Genomic DNA, 14,823 nt, shown 5'->3' with positions numbered 1-14,823 from the left:
TTTAACAACTGTTTGGGCATTCTCAGTTAATAAAAAATATTATACATTCATACATATCTTTGTATGTTTGAACATATGTGTGTGTGTGTGTGTGTGTCCATTTATCTATACGTCATGTGCATGTATAGAATATAAATTATTCTTAAGTCAGTGTGACCAAAATGACAAAATACCACATTTCCCTTGTCCACGAAGTTCATTCTGAATTAACCTGGGCAGACTCACATATCATATCTGTTAGGTGATAATGCACCCAGCTTCTCAATGCTGCTTTACAATGTGAGCATTGTACAGTACAGTACTCTACTCCAGGCATACTTTATTTGATATATTGTAAATTACTGCAGATAAAACAGAATATGTCTATAAACTGCATCAATCAACTCCTAAACAAGCTGCTTGATAAATCTCCTTCATAAATTATTCAGAACTGCATGGAAACAAAAAGAAAATAAAAGACATCATATATTCACACCAATACATGTATAAACATACACACATACACATATACATGCATGTGCACACACTCACACATATAAGCATGCATATAATATGATGAGCATGTTACATATTTAACGGAGCTGATTTAATCTTCAATCAGTCTTCAGACAGCTGTGGTGAACATATTATTTATTGTGTTATACTAGTGTTTGTCACAAAGCTTCTAAATATGTTCATTCAACCTGCAAGAAATAGCAGCCAAACCTCCCTCAAATATCAAACTACCATTTTGTTTGGTTCTGTTTTTGTTTTTAATGTGGAGGACTCATTTGATAAACTACAATTTGCATATCTATTTTTGATGCCTTCCAGCAGATTCAAATACAGATGATAGCTTCTGTTATAAATGTCATAGAACAACTTCTTCCTTTTACATTGACAGTGGGTTCATAACACACTCAGCTCATAAGAGCAAAGGATTCTGGGATACCTGTGTTTCAACATGTGTCTTGTCAACCTGAAGTACCCACCAGTCCTTTGAGCCTAAACAATCCACTAGCTTTGTTTTGTAATTTTAGCAAACAAACCTGTTTGCTGATTGGTGTATATATCTGTCAATCAATTAGATAACATGATACTTCACAAAAGGCAGGTTGGTCAAGGTCCAAATATCTTTGGTCATATATGTTGATAGATTAACAAAGTCTTTAGAACATTGGATTGCATGTCTTACAGTATTTCTTCTAATGCTATGAGTTCAATTCTCACTAAGGTCAAATTTGAAATTCATCCTTTTGGAGTTGTTTAAACAGTGTATAGACAGAACTGTTAGAGTACAAGATAGGGTGGTGGTGGCGGCGGTGGCGGCGGCGGCGGCGGTGGCGGCGGTGGCGGTGGCGGCGGTGGCGGTGGTGGTGGTTAAATGAAACCAATGGAAAAATAAAAGAATTTGTAAAGGTTAAAATACTCACGATCGTTTGAATGGAACCTTGTCATCAAAATTCTTATTAGATACTTTGATATTGTCCTTCATAGACTGGATAGTAGAGCCTAGAATGACAAAAGAAAAGAATCTGACAATTAAGAAGATGCATCACAATGAAAGACAAACTGGCCAGATCAACAGAGTATTGGACTATTTGGTGATGGGTGGTGGGTCAATATTTTTGTTCATCTTCACATACGTTTGGTTGCTTTGGCTATAAGCTAAGAATATATCTGACCAATCAGTCAAGCTGTAAATATGTATACTATAATTACCTCTTGTTTCATGGTATTAAGGGAATGAGAAATTAATATTTTACCTGGAAAGGATGCCAGTCTATCTCAGGTAACATTAACATTCTCAATGATCTGACATATATTGCCAATATCCAGCTAAACTCAAGATCAGGTTGACAGCTAGATGAACCAAAAGCTCAGTGAAAGGACAGTTAAATCAACAAATATCTAAGTAAACTAAGAGTTAGTTGAGCAGATGGCTATGTGAAATAACTGTTATAGAAACTGACAGCTCGGTAAACTAATGGGTAGATAAAACTGACAGCTGGAAAGTGACACTTCAATGTAACGTACGTGAAACATGAAATGCTAGGTACATTGACAGCTAGGCAAAGTGCCACTTAGGTGATTTGAAAGTTAGGTAACTTGACAGCTATGTAAAGTAATAGCTGTGTGAACTAACAGCAGGCTGAAATATAAGATAACTTTAGAGACAGCTATATGAACTATCAATTAGGGAGATAAAAGAACAATGTAATGTGACAGCTAGATGAAGTGATGGATTGGTAGCCTGATTACAAGGTGGGCTAAAATTTAGGTGAAGTAGGAGCTGAATGAATAGATAGCTGATTGAAATGAACTAACATTTAAGTAAACTAACAACTAGTTAGGTGAACTAACGGCTGCGAAAATTGTCAGGTGATTGATGTTGCAGTTAAGTAAGTCTCAACTAAAGGAAGCAACATCAGGTGGAACCCACACATAAGTGAACTCACAAATAGATAAACTAAGAGCTGGATAAAGTGATAACTAGGTAAACTAACAGCTAGATGGAGTAACAACTGGATGAAGTGACAACTAGGTAAACTGAAAGCATGGTAAACTTATGGGTGGAGTTAGACAAATGCACAGAGTTAGGTGAACTGACTGCTAGGTAAAGAAAGGACTAATAGATGATCAGATAGTTGGTTGACTAACAACCATGTGGACTAACAGCTAAGTCAACAAATAGTTGGGTGATGCAACAGTTAGGTGAACTGGTTGTTAACTGAACCTAGAGTAAAGGGGATTAGCAGCTGGGTAATATGACATCTGTGTAAATTGACAGCTAAATAAAGTAACAGCTGGGTGAAGAAACAACTAGGTAAAATGACAGCTGGGTGAAGTGACAGATGGGCAAGTGACAGCTAAGTGAACTTAGCACTGACTGGATTTTGACAACTAGATGAGGTTACATTAAGGTGAACTGACAGCTAGGTGATTTCACAGACAGATGACTGCTATATGAACTAACTATGGGTATAGTTCTATATTTAAGAGATGAGGACTTATTTACATTATTTACATTATCTACATTTGACGGATATTCGTCCTCATCTTGTTTGTTGTTAACACAACGTTTCGGCTGATATACCCTCCAGCCTTCGTCAGGTGTCTTGGGGAAATTTCGAACCTGGGTTCTCATTCCTATCGATGTTACTATTATTATTATTATTATATTATTATTATTATTATTATTATTATTAATCAGGTCGCTGCCGTGAATCGAACTCGGAACCTTGGGGTTAGTAGCCCGCGCTCTTAACCACTACGCCATATGGCGTAGTGGTTAAGAGCGCGGGCTACTAACCCCAAGGTTCCGAGTTCGATTCACGGCAGCGACCTGGCGTAGTGGTTAAGAGCGCGGGCTACTAACCCCAAGGTTCCGAGTTCGATTCACGGCAGCGACCTGATTAATAATAATAATAATAATAATAATAATATAATAATAATAATAATAGTAACATCGATAGGAATGAGAACCCAGGTTCGAAATTTCCCCAAGACACCTGACGAAGGCTGGAGGGTATATCAGCCGAAACGTTGTGTTAACAACAAACAAGATGAGGACGAATATCCGTCAAATGTAGATAATGTAAATAATGTAACTATGGGTATGCCACTATTAAGGCAATGGCTAAATGATGTGACAGATAAGTGAACAGCCTGATGAATTGACAGCTTAGTGAACTGACAGCAAAGCGAACCTTATGTGGTTTGTAACTTCTTTCACTTAATACAAAATATACTACAGCAAGAAACTTCCTAACTTTAACAGACAAGCACTTCTCTCTGACTATAGATGTAGAAACTTTTTAAAGAGAGCAATCTTAAATTAGCCATACTTGCACCTCAAATATGAAAAACAAACACCAAAAGAAGCCCAAAGCACATTTTGATGCAGGAGCTCTAATATATACCCACTAAACAAATTCTGTGATGTGGAAGCAATAACTTTTGAGGTAGGCACCATGTCTATAAAACATAATCTGAAAGAAATATGTAAGTGTTGCATATGAATGAAAGATGGAAAATTTAAACAAAAATTTTATAATCATGCATCTTCATTTACAGGATAAAACAAACGTTAGTAAATAGACACACTACACCCAACAATCAAAAGGAAACCTTCAATCTATATTAATAAATGAAAAATCCTGAAATGAAAGTAAAAAATGCAGGTTGTACATAGAAGAGAAGAAACAATCCTAAAAAGCTTTCATCAATGTGACTTTTATTTAAACAACAGATCAGAAGTGTTCTGGTAAATCAGAAATTTTGAAAAAGATTTATTAAACAGCTGGAAGTATCATCTTTGTCTCATTAGAATTACATATGTTACTGTCTCATCTCATATCATCTTCACATTTTTCTTTTCTAACTTTCTAACTTTCTTCCTTCCTTTTTCCACCTACTTAATTTTTATATTTACTTTGCCCAACACTTACCTTCCCCTCCCCTAATACCTATTATTTTCACCTTTATTTGTTTGGGGGTTCCTTGCTTCAACTTCAAATATTTTATGTTTTTTTTTCTCTGTGACTTTGGTAGGAACAAATAAATTCACAGCTCTTGAGGGCAAGCTATTCACACTAATGAAAGTGAGAGTTGGAGAAAATACAGTTTCAAAATATTTCTCACCTTTATAACATATGAATATAAACAGGGTCTGAAAACTAAGCCCCTAAAACCAACAGTAGCCCACACAATATATAATTAACTTGCATTACTTTATAAATATGAAAACATTACACATTAAACATCTGTATCAGATGCTATATGTTTTTCATATTTTGATATATATATATATATATATATATATATATATATCATCATCATCGTTTAACGTCTGTTTTCCATGCTGGCATGGGTTGAATGGTTTGACTGAAGTCTGGAGAGCCAGTGGCTGCACCAAGCTCCAATTTAATTTGGCAATGTTTCTACAGCTGGATGCCCTTCCTTACACCAACCACTCTGAGAGTATAGTGGGTGCTTTTTACATGCCACCAGCACAGGAATCAGTCAGGTGGGCCTGGCATCAATCATGTTTGGATAGTACTTTTTACATGCCACCAGCATGGGAGCCATTCAGGGGGCACTGGTATTGGTCATGTTCAGATGGCACAGGAGCCAGTTAGACGGCCCTGGCATTGTTCATGTAGGTAAGGCTGGAACAATACGAAATAAAGCTAATGTAAATCACAAGAAAACAGGCACATGAATTAATGATGACTTACCCTGCATTCAATATTTCAGGGTTATGACCCCCTCTTCAGGAGTTAGCAAATGTTGCAGATGTACATATGTGTACATGTGTGTGTACATCTGCAACATTCACTAATTCCTGAAGAGGGGTTCATAATCCTGAAATATTGAATGCAGGGTAAGTCACCATTAATTCATATGCCTATTTTCTTGTGATTTACCTTGGATTTATTTTGTATTGTTCCGGCCTTACCCACAAATTTTATATAATATATACACACACACACACACACACACACACACACACACACACACACACACACACATATATATATATATATATATATATATATATATATATATATATATATATATATACCAATTGCTAAATGTCCTTTATATTTGTAATCTTAATTGTTAATATGACATGGTATGTCATAAGTATCTATATATTGTGGTTTTTGTCAATTTATTTATAAATAAACAGATTAATCAACAGAATACATTGTCTGCAAGTCAATAGATACCGCATATTTTCCTCCATTTTCTCATTGCTATATATATATATATATATATATATATATATATATATATATATATATATATCAAATACTGAAGAATAACCTCAGGACGTTGAATGTTGTGGAGATGACAAACGACTGAGATATCTGGTACCCCGTCCCCATCAGCAGAAGTGTTAATGCCATTCCCTCTGAGGAAGAGGATTGGCCAGCAAGATCCCTGTGCCAGTGCCACATTAAAAGCATTCAACACACACTGTAAAATGGTTGGCATTAGAAATCAAACCAAATCTGACTGGAACATGGTGCAGCTCTCTTGCTTGCCGTTCCTGATTAAAATGTCCAATCCATATCAGCATCAAAAATGGACGTTAAAGGATGATAGTGATGATATGTATGTACATACGTATGTTTGTACGTATGTATGCTTGTATGCATGTATGTATGTATGTATGTATGTATGGATGTATAGACATACACACACACATAATTTCATAACTAAATTTCTCACCAATATGAAGTGAATTGCACATATATATGGAATTGGAAATTTTGATGTAAAATTAATGGTGAGATGTTCGTTAGCACAGAGATATATGGATATCAGTTGAGGAATAAATACCTAATTCATTAATGTCTGTTTAAATGAACCGACCTACAAATCAATAAAACGACAGCAAATATTCAAAATAACGAGCTACACTTTAGGTAGACGGACAGACAAATTAACATACAAGCATGCATACATACATACATACATACATACATACATACACACATACATACATATATACATACATATATGCACATACATACAGAAATACATAAAAATATATTTATATTGATGTGTGTCTTGTTAAGCTTTCTATAAGAGTGTGTGTGTGTATATATATGTATATGTTTATTTGTATATATATATGTATGAATATGTATAGATAGATAGCTATAGATATATACACATACATACAAAGGTGTGTGTGTGTATATCTTAATATATAAAACTGAAGTTGTGTGTCTGTGTGAAGCCTTTTTAAAAGTTTATAGAAATCCACATTTTCCACTTTTTCATAAAAATTTTTACATCAATGGAATTTTCTCGATGTGAAATTTCCAGTGCAGTAATTAGATTTTTAAAATTCCGTTTACTTTGTGTGATTTAAGGGAGATTTGGCTGTTGTTTCTAGCAACTTTTATATTTCTTCCCTTCTACCTGGAACAGCGTTCTTACACACGCGCTCAACAGAGAGAGAGAAAGTGATACATACAACGTCATAGATTAAACTTTCATCTCAGTATTCTTTACCTATTTTTCATAACATTGATACGTAAAAACACACACAACCACACATACGTAATCTGTGACAACAACATACACATTGCTCACGTTATCTATTCCTTTCTTTCCCTCTTCCTCTCTTGCTCTCTCAAACGCAATCATTCACAAAAATATAACTCATGTTCGTCTACTTCACCGGCAAAAGGACTACCTCTGAGTTTCTCCTTCAGTTTGGAGAACAACCATATGTCAAAAGGAGCAAGGTCCAGACTAGGTAGGGTGAGGGACGGTTTTGATGCCCATCTCTGTCAAGTAGTTGATTGCCAAGAGACTGTTCACTGAGCACTCCGGGAATAAACTTTGCACGCATTTTGTGCATATTCAGAAATTCATGAATAATTCTGTGTACAGTTGTCACACCAACTCCAGACTGTATGCTTATTGTCTTTATAGACACACAATGGCCTTCGCCCAGAAAACTCTGAATTTTCTCAACTAGTTCTGATGTTTTGACCTCCCTCTTTTTCACACACTTCTCATTGTCTGTCACCTCTTCTCTATCATCCTTGAAAAATGGAAAATTTAATCCATAAGCAGTCTGAAACATTTCATAAGTTTTTGTAGTGCTTTTACTGTTTAACACAAAACTTTATTGCAGAGCAAGCTCCCAAACATCCTGGCTGCATTCTGCAAACTAATCATTTATGACAAGCGGATTTTAGTAGGGTTTGCTCAAATTGTTGTTACACTTATCTCCTTTAATCTAGAATAATAAAAATTGGCAGGTCAGCTTATTAAATGCATAGTAACGATATATTAAAATAACAATAATCTATGGCAGTTATAACTGCCTCTTCTAAAAACATCTCAAAACGTCTGGAATGCACCAAGTAGCTTGCTTCCCAACCACATGGTTCTGGGTTCAGTCCCTTTGAAATATTTATAACATTAGAGATGAAAAGAATAATAATAATACAAAATGTGCTACGCTAATGATGAGATGACGAAAGCTTATCAGAAAAGAAGGACAATGTGCCAAGTGGTGAAATGATGAAGGCAATTGAACCTCGGTCCAGTTATAAATATCTGGGAATATTTGAAAGTTATAAGATAATGCATGATTAATTCAAAGCAATGTGAATAAATAAGCATTACATTTGACAGAGTAATCTGAATGTTAACGGATTAATCAAAGTCACTGTTCAAGTTATCAGTCACCCTTGAGGATGACTAGGTGGTCCTTGTCATTCTGACAGACAAATGCATAAGTATATATGTATATGATTCAATGTTGATTGAAAAGGGTAAATGAATAAAAAAAAATACATAAAATAGTATACAACTTACTGGAAAATTGGTCTTTATGTGCCTCCATATATTTCAAGACAAATAGATCTGCATTGGTAATGATGAATCTGTGTTCAAAAAGGTCAATTTTTGCTCCAATATAGAAGTCATGTATACCATAGTAGATGGGGTTTTCAGGGTCGTGGTTAGGTTTGGGAACTTTCATTAAATTAAGGAACTTTCCAGTTACAATGCCAGAATTTCTAGAAGGTGGCTCATGAACCATAATCCTCTGATCTGCTGGGTGATAAGTGATTATAAAGCGGCGACCTTTATTCTCATCCATGACACTATCCTGATTAACAAAAGACAATAAATAAATAAATAAATAAATAAATAAATTAATTAATTAATAAAATGTATGGCTGTGTGGTATGAAGCTTGCTTCCCAACCACGTAGTTTCAGCCTTAGTCCCACCGTATGCCACCTTGGGAAGGTGTCTTCTTCTATAGCCTCGGACTGACCAAAGCCTTGTCAGTGGATTTGGTAGATGGAAACAGAAAGAAGCCTATCATATAAAAATGTGTGTGTGTGTGTGTCTTTGTGTCTGTGTTTGTCTCCTCATCACTGCTTGACAACCAGTGTTGATGTGTTTGCATCCCTGTAACTTAACAGTTTAGCAAAAGCGTCCTATAGGATAAGTACTAGGTTTAAGAAATAAGTCCTGTGTGTCAAGGTGGTGCTCCAGCATGGCTGCAGTCCAATGACTGAAACAAGTAAAAGAATGAAAGAATAAGAATAATCCTTTATTTTTTTTTGTTTTTACTACAATTTTTATTTTAGCAACTATTTTATGCGAAATAAAATCATGTCCTGCAAGCAGACTATTTGGTTGATTTTCTGAGTTAGACTCTGTTTACTGTGTTCTCTTCACTGAGAATCTGACTGGGCTGACAGCTCCTGTTGGTCAACCACATGTTACATAGTCACAGCAAATGAGGAAGTATCTCACAGATATGGAGACTGACTGGCACTCTGCTTGATGTGTTTCCTGGGAGGACACAGGAATATACCAACAAATGGTAAATGCAGCAACACACTACAACAACACATGCCCCCCCCACACACACACACCTGGCCTGACCTGACCTTGTGAGCAATCCATTTGAAACTGATTCTATATTACAAAACCCTTTATTACAAAGTACAGTAATACCTCACTTTACGATGGCCCACTTTATGAGATCCTGGGTTTACGATTTTTTACAAGTTTTATTTTCTGTTTACAAGTTTTCACTATCTGACAGGCTCTGCACAGTGTCCAGCTACATAGTTTCGTATGCAGGGATCAAGTTGATTTCAGATAATAGTAAAGGCATTCACCCAAGATGGTCGCATGATGGAAAATTTCTAGAACTTTATAATTCCAAAACAATCTTCAAATACATTGAAATACATGCGTCATTCCAAATTAGTGTTTCCAGAGTTGTCGTTATGCATAGATCAGATCAGGCCCATCGGTACTGTCATCACTGTTGGTCCTGTGCCAGCTACTTGGCATCCCTCAAGGGGATGTCAATCCTCTGGAGATGTTCCCCAATCACGTCTAGCTATCTGGTGTAGGGCCTGCCACAAGGCCTCTTCAAGCCTGCAGCTGCTGCATCAAATGAGAGTAAAGCCCAACTAGGATGATCTAGTGGGAGACAGGGTGGGGGACATGCCTGTACCAGCACACAGGATGAACTGCTATGAGGTGGGAGGCTGGAGGTTGGTGCACGCACACATGCAGTTCTCTGTTGGAAGCATGATGGTACCATCTTGTTTTCTCATTGGTTCTCAGGGCTCTGCTATTGAAGCCGTTGATCCTCTTTGCCAGGGTCTTTGAGAGAGACCACGTTTCTGCTCCATTGATGAGAATGGAGAGGACTGATGCATTATAGATGTGGAGCAGATAGCCTTTGGGTGAGTTGGGTGAAGACAAAGCTGATGCATGTTGGTGATGGCCCAGATCCTCCCCATCTCCATATTGGCCCAAATGTCATGGAGTTTGTCAGCTTTTTCAGCTACCTAAGTTCCAAACTCACCAACAGAGACCTGACCCCGGAGATCAACAGCAGATGTTGTCTGGCCACTACGGTCATATACACCCTATGGAAACCCCTCTTGTCCCACTGTTCTATCTCCTGGAAGATCCCTCTTTTTAGTCTGTTAAAATTAAGTTACATTTCTGCATAGTCTCTATTTACAGCAAAATTAGCTGCACCAGTTGTGAGTTAAATGTATTTGTCGTGAAAATACATCATTTAGCAATAATGGGATACAAATCTTCAACTGGTCAGGAGAGGAAAGAATCCTGTACTTTGCAACAACAACATAAAATTATGAAAAGCTATACTTACCATGATTGCTTCAAACCGCAAAGTTACATTGTCATTTTCACTCATATGCGAATTATCTGGTTGAGCGAATTGTGGAGGAGCTGGAGTAGTGTATGTCACAGCGACTCTTTTGGTTGGGGCAGTTGTGTCTTCCTGTAAGATTAAAATTCTCATTCAGTATAATGTTAGGATTACATTCCTCATACATAGATAGAATACTCCTCAAATGTTTCTGTAATATAATCTTAATCCTCAAATGTTATTATATGATTCTATATTAATTACATGGTTTACCAGTTTTTCTCACATCAGTTTTTGCTCTTCAATCAGAAATTGAATGAGTTATCCAGAAGCTCTTTATTGTGTAACTGTATTTGCATTTTTATTATGTTATTCATGACATATGTTTGAGTGTGCATGATGTGCATGTGTATCATGTATGTGTGTGCGTGCATGTGTGTGTGTATACATAGAGAGAGAGAGAGAGAGAGAGAGAGAGAGAGAGAGAGAGAGACAGATGGAGAGACAGATATATAGATGGATAGATAGGCAGGTAAATAGATAGACAGATAGATAGATAGATAGATAGATAGATAGATAGATAGATAGATATAGATATATACACTCACATGTCTGTGTATGTGTGTGTGTGTGTGTGTGTGTGTGTGTGTGTATACACAAACATACATCATGCATACATACATGCATGCATACATATATTGTCATCAGCATTTATCATTCATGTTTCATGCTCGCATGGGCTAGACTCTGTGTGTGTGTGTGTGTGTGTGTGTGTGTGTGTGTGTGTGTGTAAATACACCTTGGTCAAAAGCCCACAGGCTGAAACTAGTAAAAGAGTAAAAAAAAGTGAAAAAAATAATAAATAATTAAACAAATAAATTAATAAAATCTATTAACCAATTTAATGTAATATTTGTATTTGCTTGCCGATGGTACATTTGCATATTATTACATTAATGGCTTCTTTTGACACTGTACAAAGGTTCTATATTTTGTAGAAGAGGAAAATGAGAAAATACAATAAACATTTTTTGTGTGTTTTTTTTTTTTTGTTACCTCCAAGAGAATTATCAGCATAACTAAATTGGTTTCAGTCAGGGTTGGGAGGTACGCTAGAATTGTGGCATTCTTTTTTGTGTGTGTATATATTTGTTTTGAAGAACTCTTTATCCATAACACTCATTTCATTTTGCGATACTTATTCATTGAAGATAGTTTTCTTTTTTAATTGTTTGATAATTTGTACCATAGACACAGAACCACACATTTTGGAAATAAAAAACAGGCAGTCAATTACAATAACTCTAATACCTGATCAGTACCTATTTAACACTTTTGTCACCATAATTCTGTTGGATCATGCCACCTTTTTTTTTTTATTAATTTTGAAAATAATAAAGAATTTATTAAAATAACTTTGTTGTTATTAAATTGGTGTTTTGAATATAAATTAACATGGTTTTGATGGTGGTGGTGGTGGTGAGGAGGAGGAGGAGGAGAAGAAGAAGAAGAAGAAGAAGAAGAAGAAGAAGAAGAAGAAGAAGAAGAAGAAGAAGAAGAAGAAGAAGAAGAATCCTTTCTACAGGAAGCACAAGGCCTCAAATTTGGGGTGGGAGGAGACTAGTTGATTACATTGACCCCAGTGCTCAACTGGTACACATTTTATCAACCCCAAAAGGATGAAAGCCAAAGTCAACCCTGGCGGAATTTGAACTCAGAATATAAAGACAGATGAAATGCCACTAAACATTTTGCCTAGTGTGCTAATGATTCCGCCAGCTTGCTCCCTTGATAACAACAACAACAACAACAACAATAATGATAATAATAATGATAATAATAATAATAATGCTTTCTAATTGATGTATCAATACCAGCAGATGACAACGTTTCTCTAAAAGAAATGGAAAAACTTTCAAAATACAAAGATCTGGAAATAGAGGTAACTCGAATGTGGAATCTAAAAACAGAAACAATTCCTATCATAGTAGGTGCCTTAGGTCTAATAAAAAAATATTCAGACAAATACATAACAAAAACACCAGGACATACAAATATATAACATACAGAAAATTGCACTACTGGGTACTGCACACATCCTACGCAAAACGCTTTCAATACAGTAAACATAAGAGCACCACAGCAAACCACAGCACATACCCAAGGCACACAGAGCTGCACTCGGTAGTGAAGTGAAAGCACATTATAAAAATAAAACTACTGAACAATAATAATAATAATAATAATGTTTCAAATTTTGGAAAAAGGTCAGCAATTTTGAGGGAAGAGGTAAGTCGATTACATTGACCCCTGTACTGGATAGGTACTTATTTTATCAACACCAGAGGGATCAAATGCAAAACTTACTTCAGAGGAGAGTTTTAAAATAGAATGTGAAGAACAGGAAGAAATACTGCAAGGCATTTAAAAAAATTTTTTGTTCTAGTCATTTGGGCAATGGATAAGAGAACAACATGAAAACACACCATGAGCATCATAGAAAAAGAGACCAAAAAGGAAATATTAACCCTTGAGCATTCAGATTACTCTGTCAAATGTAATTCTTATTTATCCACATTGTTTTGAATTTTTTATCTATTATCTTGTAGCTTTGAGATTTCGATGAAGTGATTGTATAGTTTTAGAATGACATTGTAGGGTAAAAGCTAAAGTTAAGATAGAGTTGCCTCTCCAAGTCTTACTGACTCATAAGGGCTAGTTTCATAGCATATATATTCCCCATCCAAATGGGATGCCAGTCTGTTACTCAATTTTGCCAGCTGAATGGACTGGAGCAATGTGAAATTAAATGTTTTGTTCAAGAACATGACTCGTCCAGTCCAGGAATTGAAACCACACTCATACAATCATGAGTCCACCACCCAACCCACTAAGCCATGTGCCTCCACACATTGTAGGCTTGATAGTTGTGAGAGGCCAGAGCTGGCTAGCTGGTTTGAGCATAAAACAGGTAGAATATTTGTGTCAGTTATGGCCAGTTTAAATGCCAAAGGGTTAAAGAGGAAATATGAAAAGTAACAAGACAGAATAGTAAATTTAAACAACTTTATTATTTGGCGGTAAAATTATTTTATTAACACTTGTAGGATGATAAACTAAAGTGACCTTGGTGAAATGGCATGTCTCAGAATATCAAATTCAAAAACCAAGCTATTCTTTCTTTCCATAATATCAACATGACTAACTGTTGATAATCCTATAAATGTTTTATCACAATCTTCAGTCAAATAGCAGCAGCTTTCTGTCAAATGGTATTTCTGAGTAAATTGAACATTCCTGAGTAAATTGAACATTCCTAATATTTTAACCTCCTATATTCTTCTATATTTGACACAGAGACATTATATCAAAGATCTCTAACAAACATGGAAAACATTTTAATAGTTATCAACTGAAATGTTACTTGCCAAATATTTTACGACATCATTGATAACAACTATGTTCAGTGCTTTGTTTATGTTCCATTTGCCAAATAATAACAATATATTTATGCCAAAATTGAAATTATGTATGTTATAATGAAGGTGGTTGGTCATAACTTTGATATACCAAATGTAATAAGATTCTTAGAGGCAATAAACAAAACCACAGAGATAAGTAAAGAGCTACAACTCCTGTTACAGACTTTAATAAGTACAAAAATGTCAAAATAGCAGTAAAGAAATACAGTTTCGGACAAAAGAAACACAGCTTATGAATTCATATCTTTTATCTCTTACTTGTTTCAGTTATTGAACTGAGGCCATGATGGAGCACTGCCTTGAAGGGTTTAGTCAAATACATGGACCCCAGTACTTCTTTTTGTAACCCTTAAGCATTCAGATTACTCTGTTAAATGTACAGCCTATTTATTCACATTGTTTTTAACTAATCGTACATTATCTTGTAGTTTTGAGATTTCAATGATGTGATTGTTTATTTTTAGACTGACATTGTAGGGTAGGAGTGAGAGGCCAGATCTGGCCAGTCTGAGCATAAAACAGGTAGAATATATGGGCTGTATATGGCCAGTTTAAATGCTAAAAGTTAAGGGTCCTTAATCTGAAGGGGATTACTCTTGCATTTTGAATGTATATTTGTCTGGTTGGGGAACAAATGCAACTGCTCATACCCACAAACATATGTGGTGGG

General features: G+C 35.7%; 1 protein-coding gene across 1 annotated transcript in view; it reads right to left on the bottom strand.

Annotated features, from left to right (window-relative positions):
• The window catches only part of LOC106871867 (EF-hand domain-containing protein 1), a 115,159-nt gene that overhangs the window by 30,693 nt on the left and 69,643 nt on the right, over positions 1–14,823 (bottom strand). Inside the window, exons 9-11 of the mRNA XM_089358804.1 lie at positions 10,672–10,803; positions 8,332–8,626; positions 1,413–1,491 (exon numbers count right to left, since the gene is read on the bottom strand). Of these exons, the coding sequence (XP_089214930.1) occupies positions 1,413–1,491; positions 8,332–8,626; positions 10,672–10,803 (506 nt within the window). The remainder of the gene's footprint in view (positions 1–1,412; positions 1,492–8,331; positions 8,627–10,671; positions 10,804–14,823) is intronic.

Source organism: Octopus bimaculoides, chromosome 10, assembly GCF_046866305.1.
Source record: "Octopus bimaculoides isolate indiv1 chromosome 10, ASM4686630v1, whole genome shotgun sequence".
NCBI classification, from domain to species: Eukaryota; Metazoa; Mollusca; class Cephalopoda; order Octopoda; family Octopodidae; genus Octopus; species Octopus bimaculoides.
Note: the sequence above shows the minus strand (reverse complement) of the source record. Positions and strands in the feature narration are given on the sequence as shown.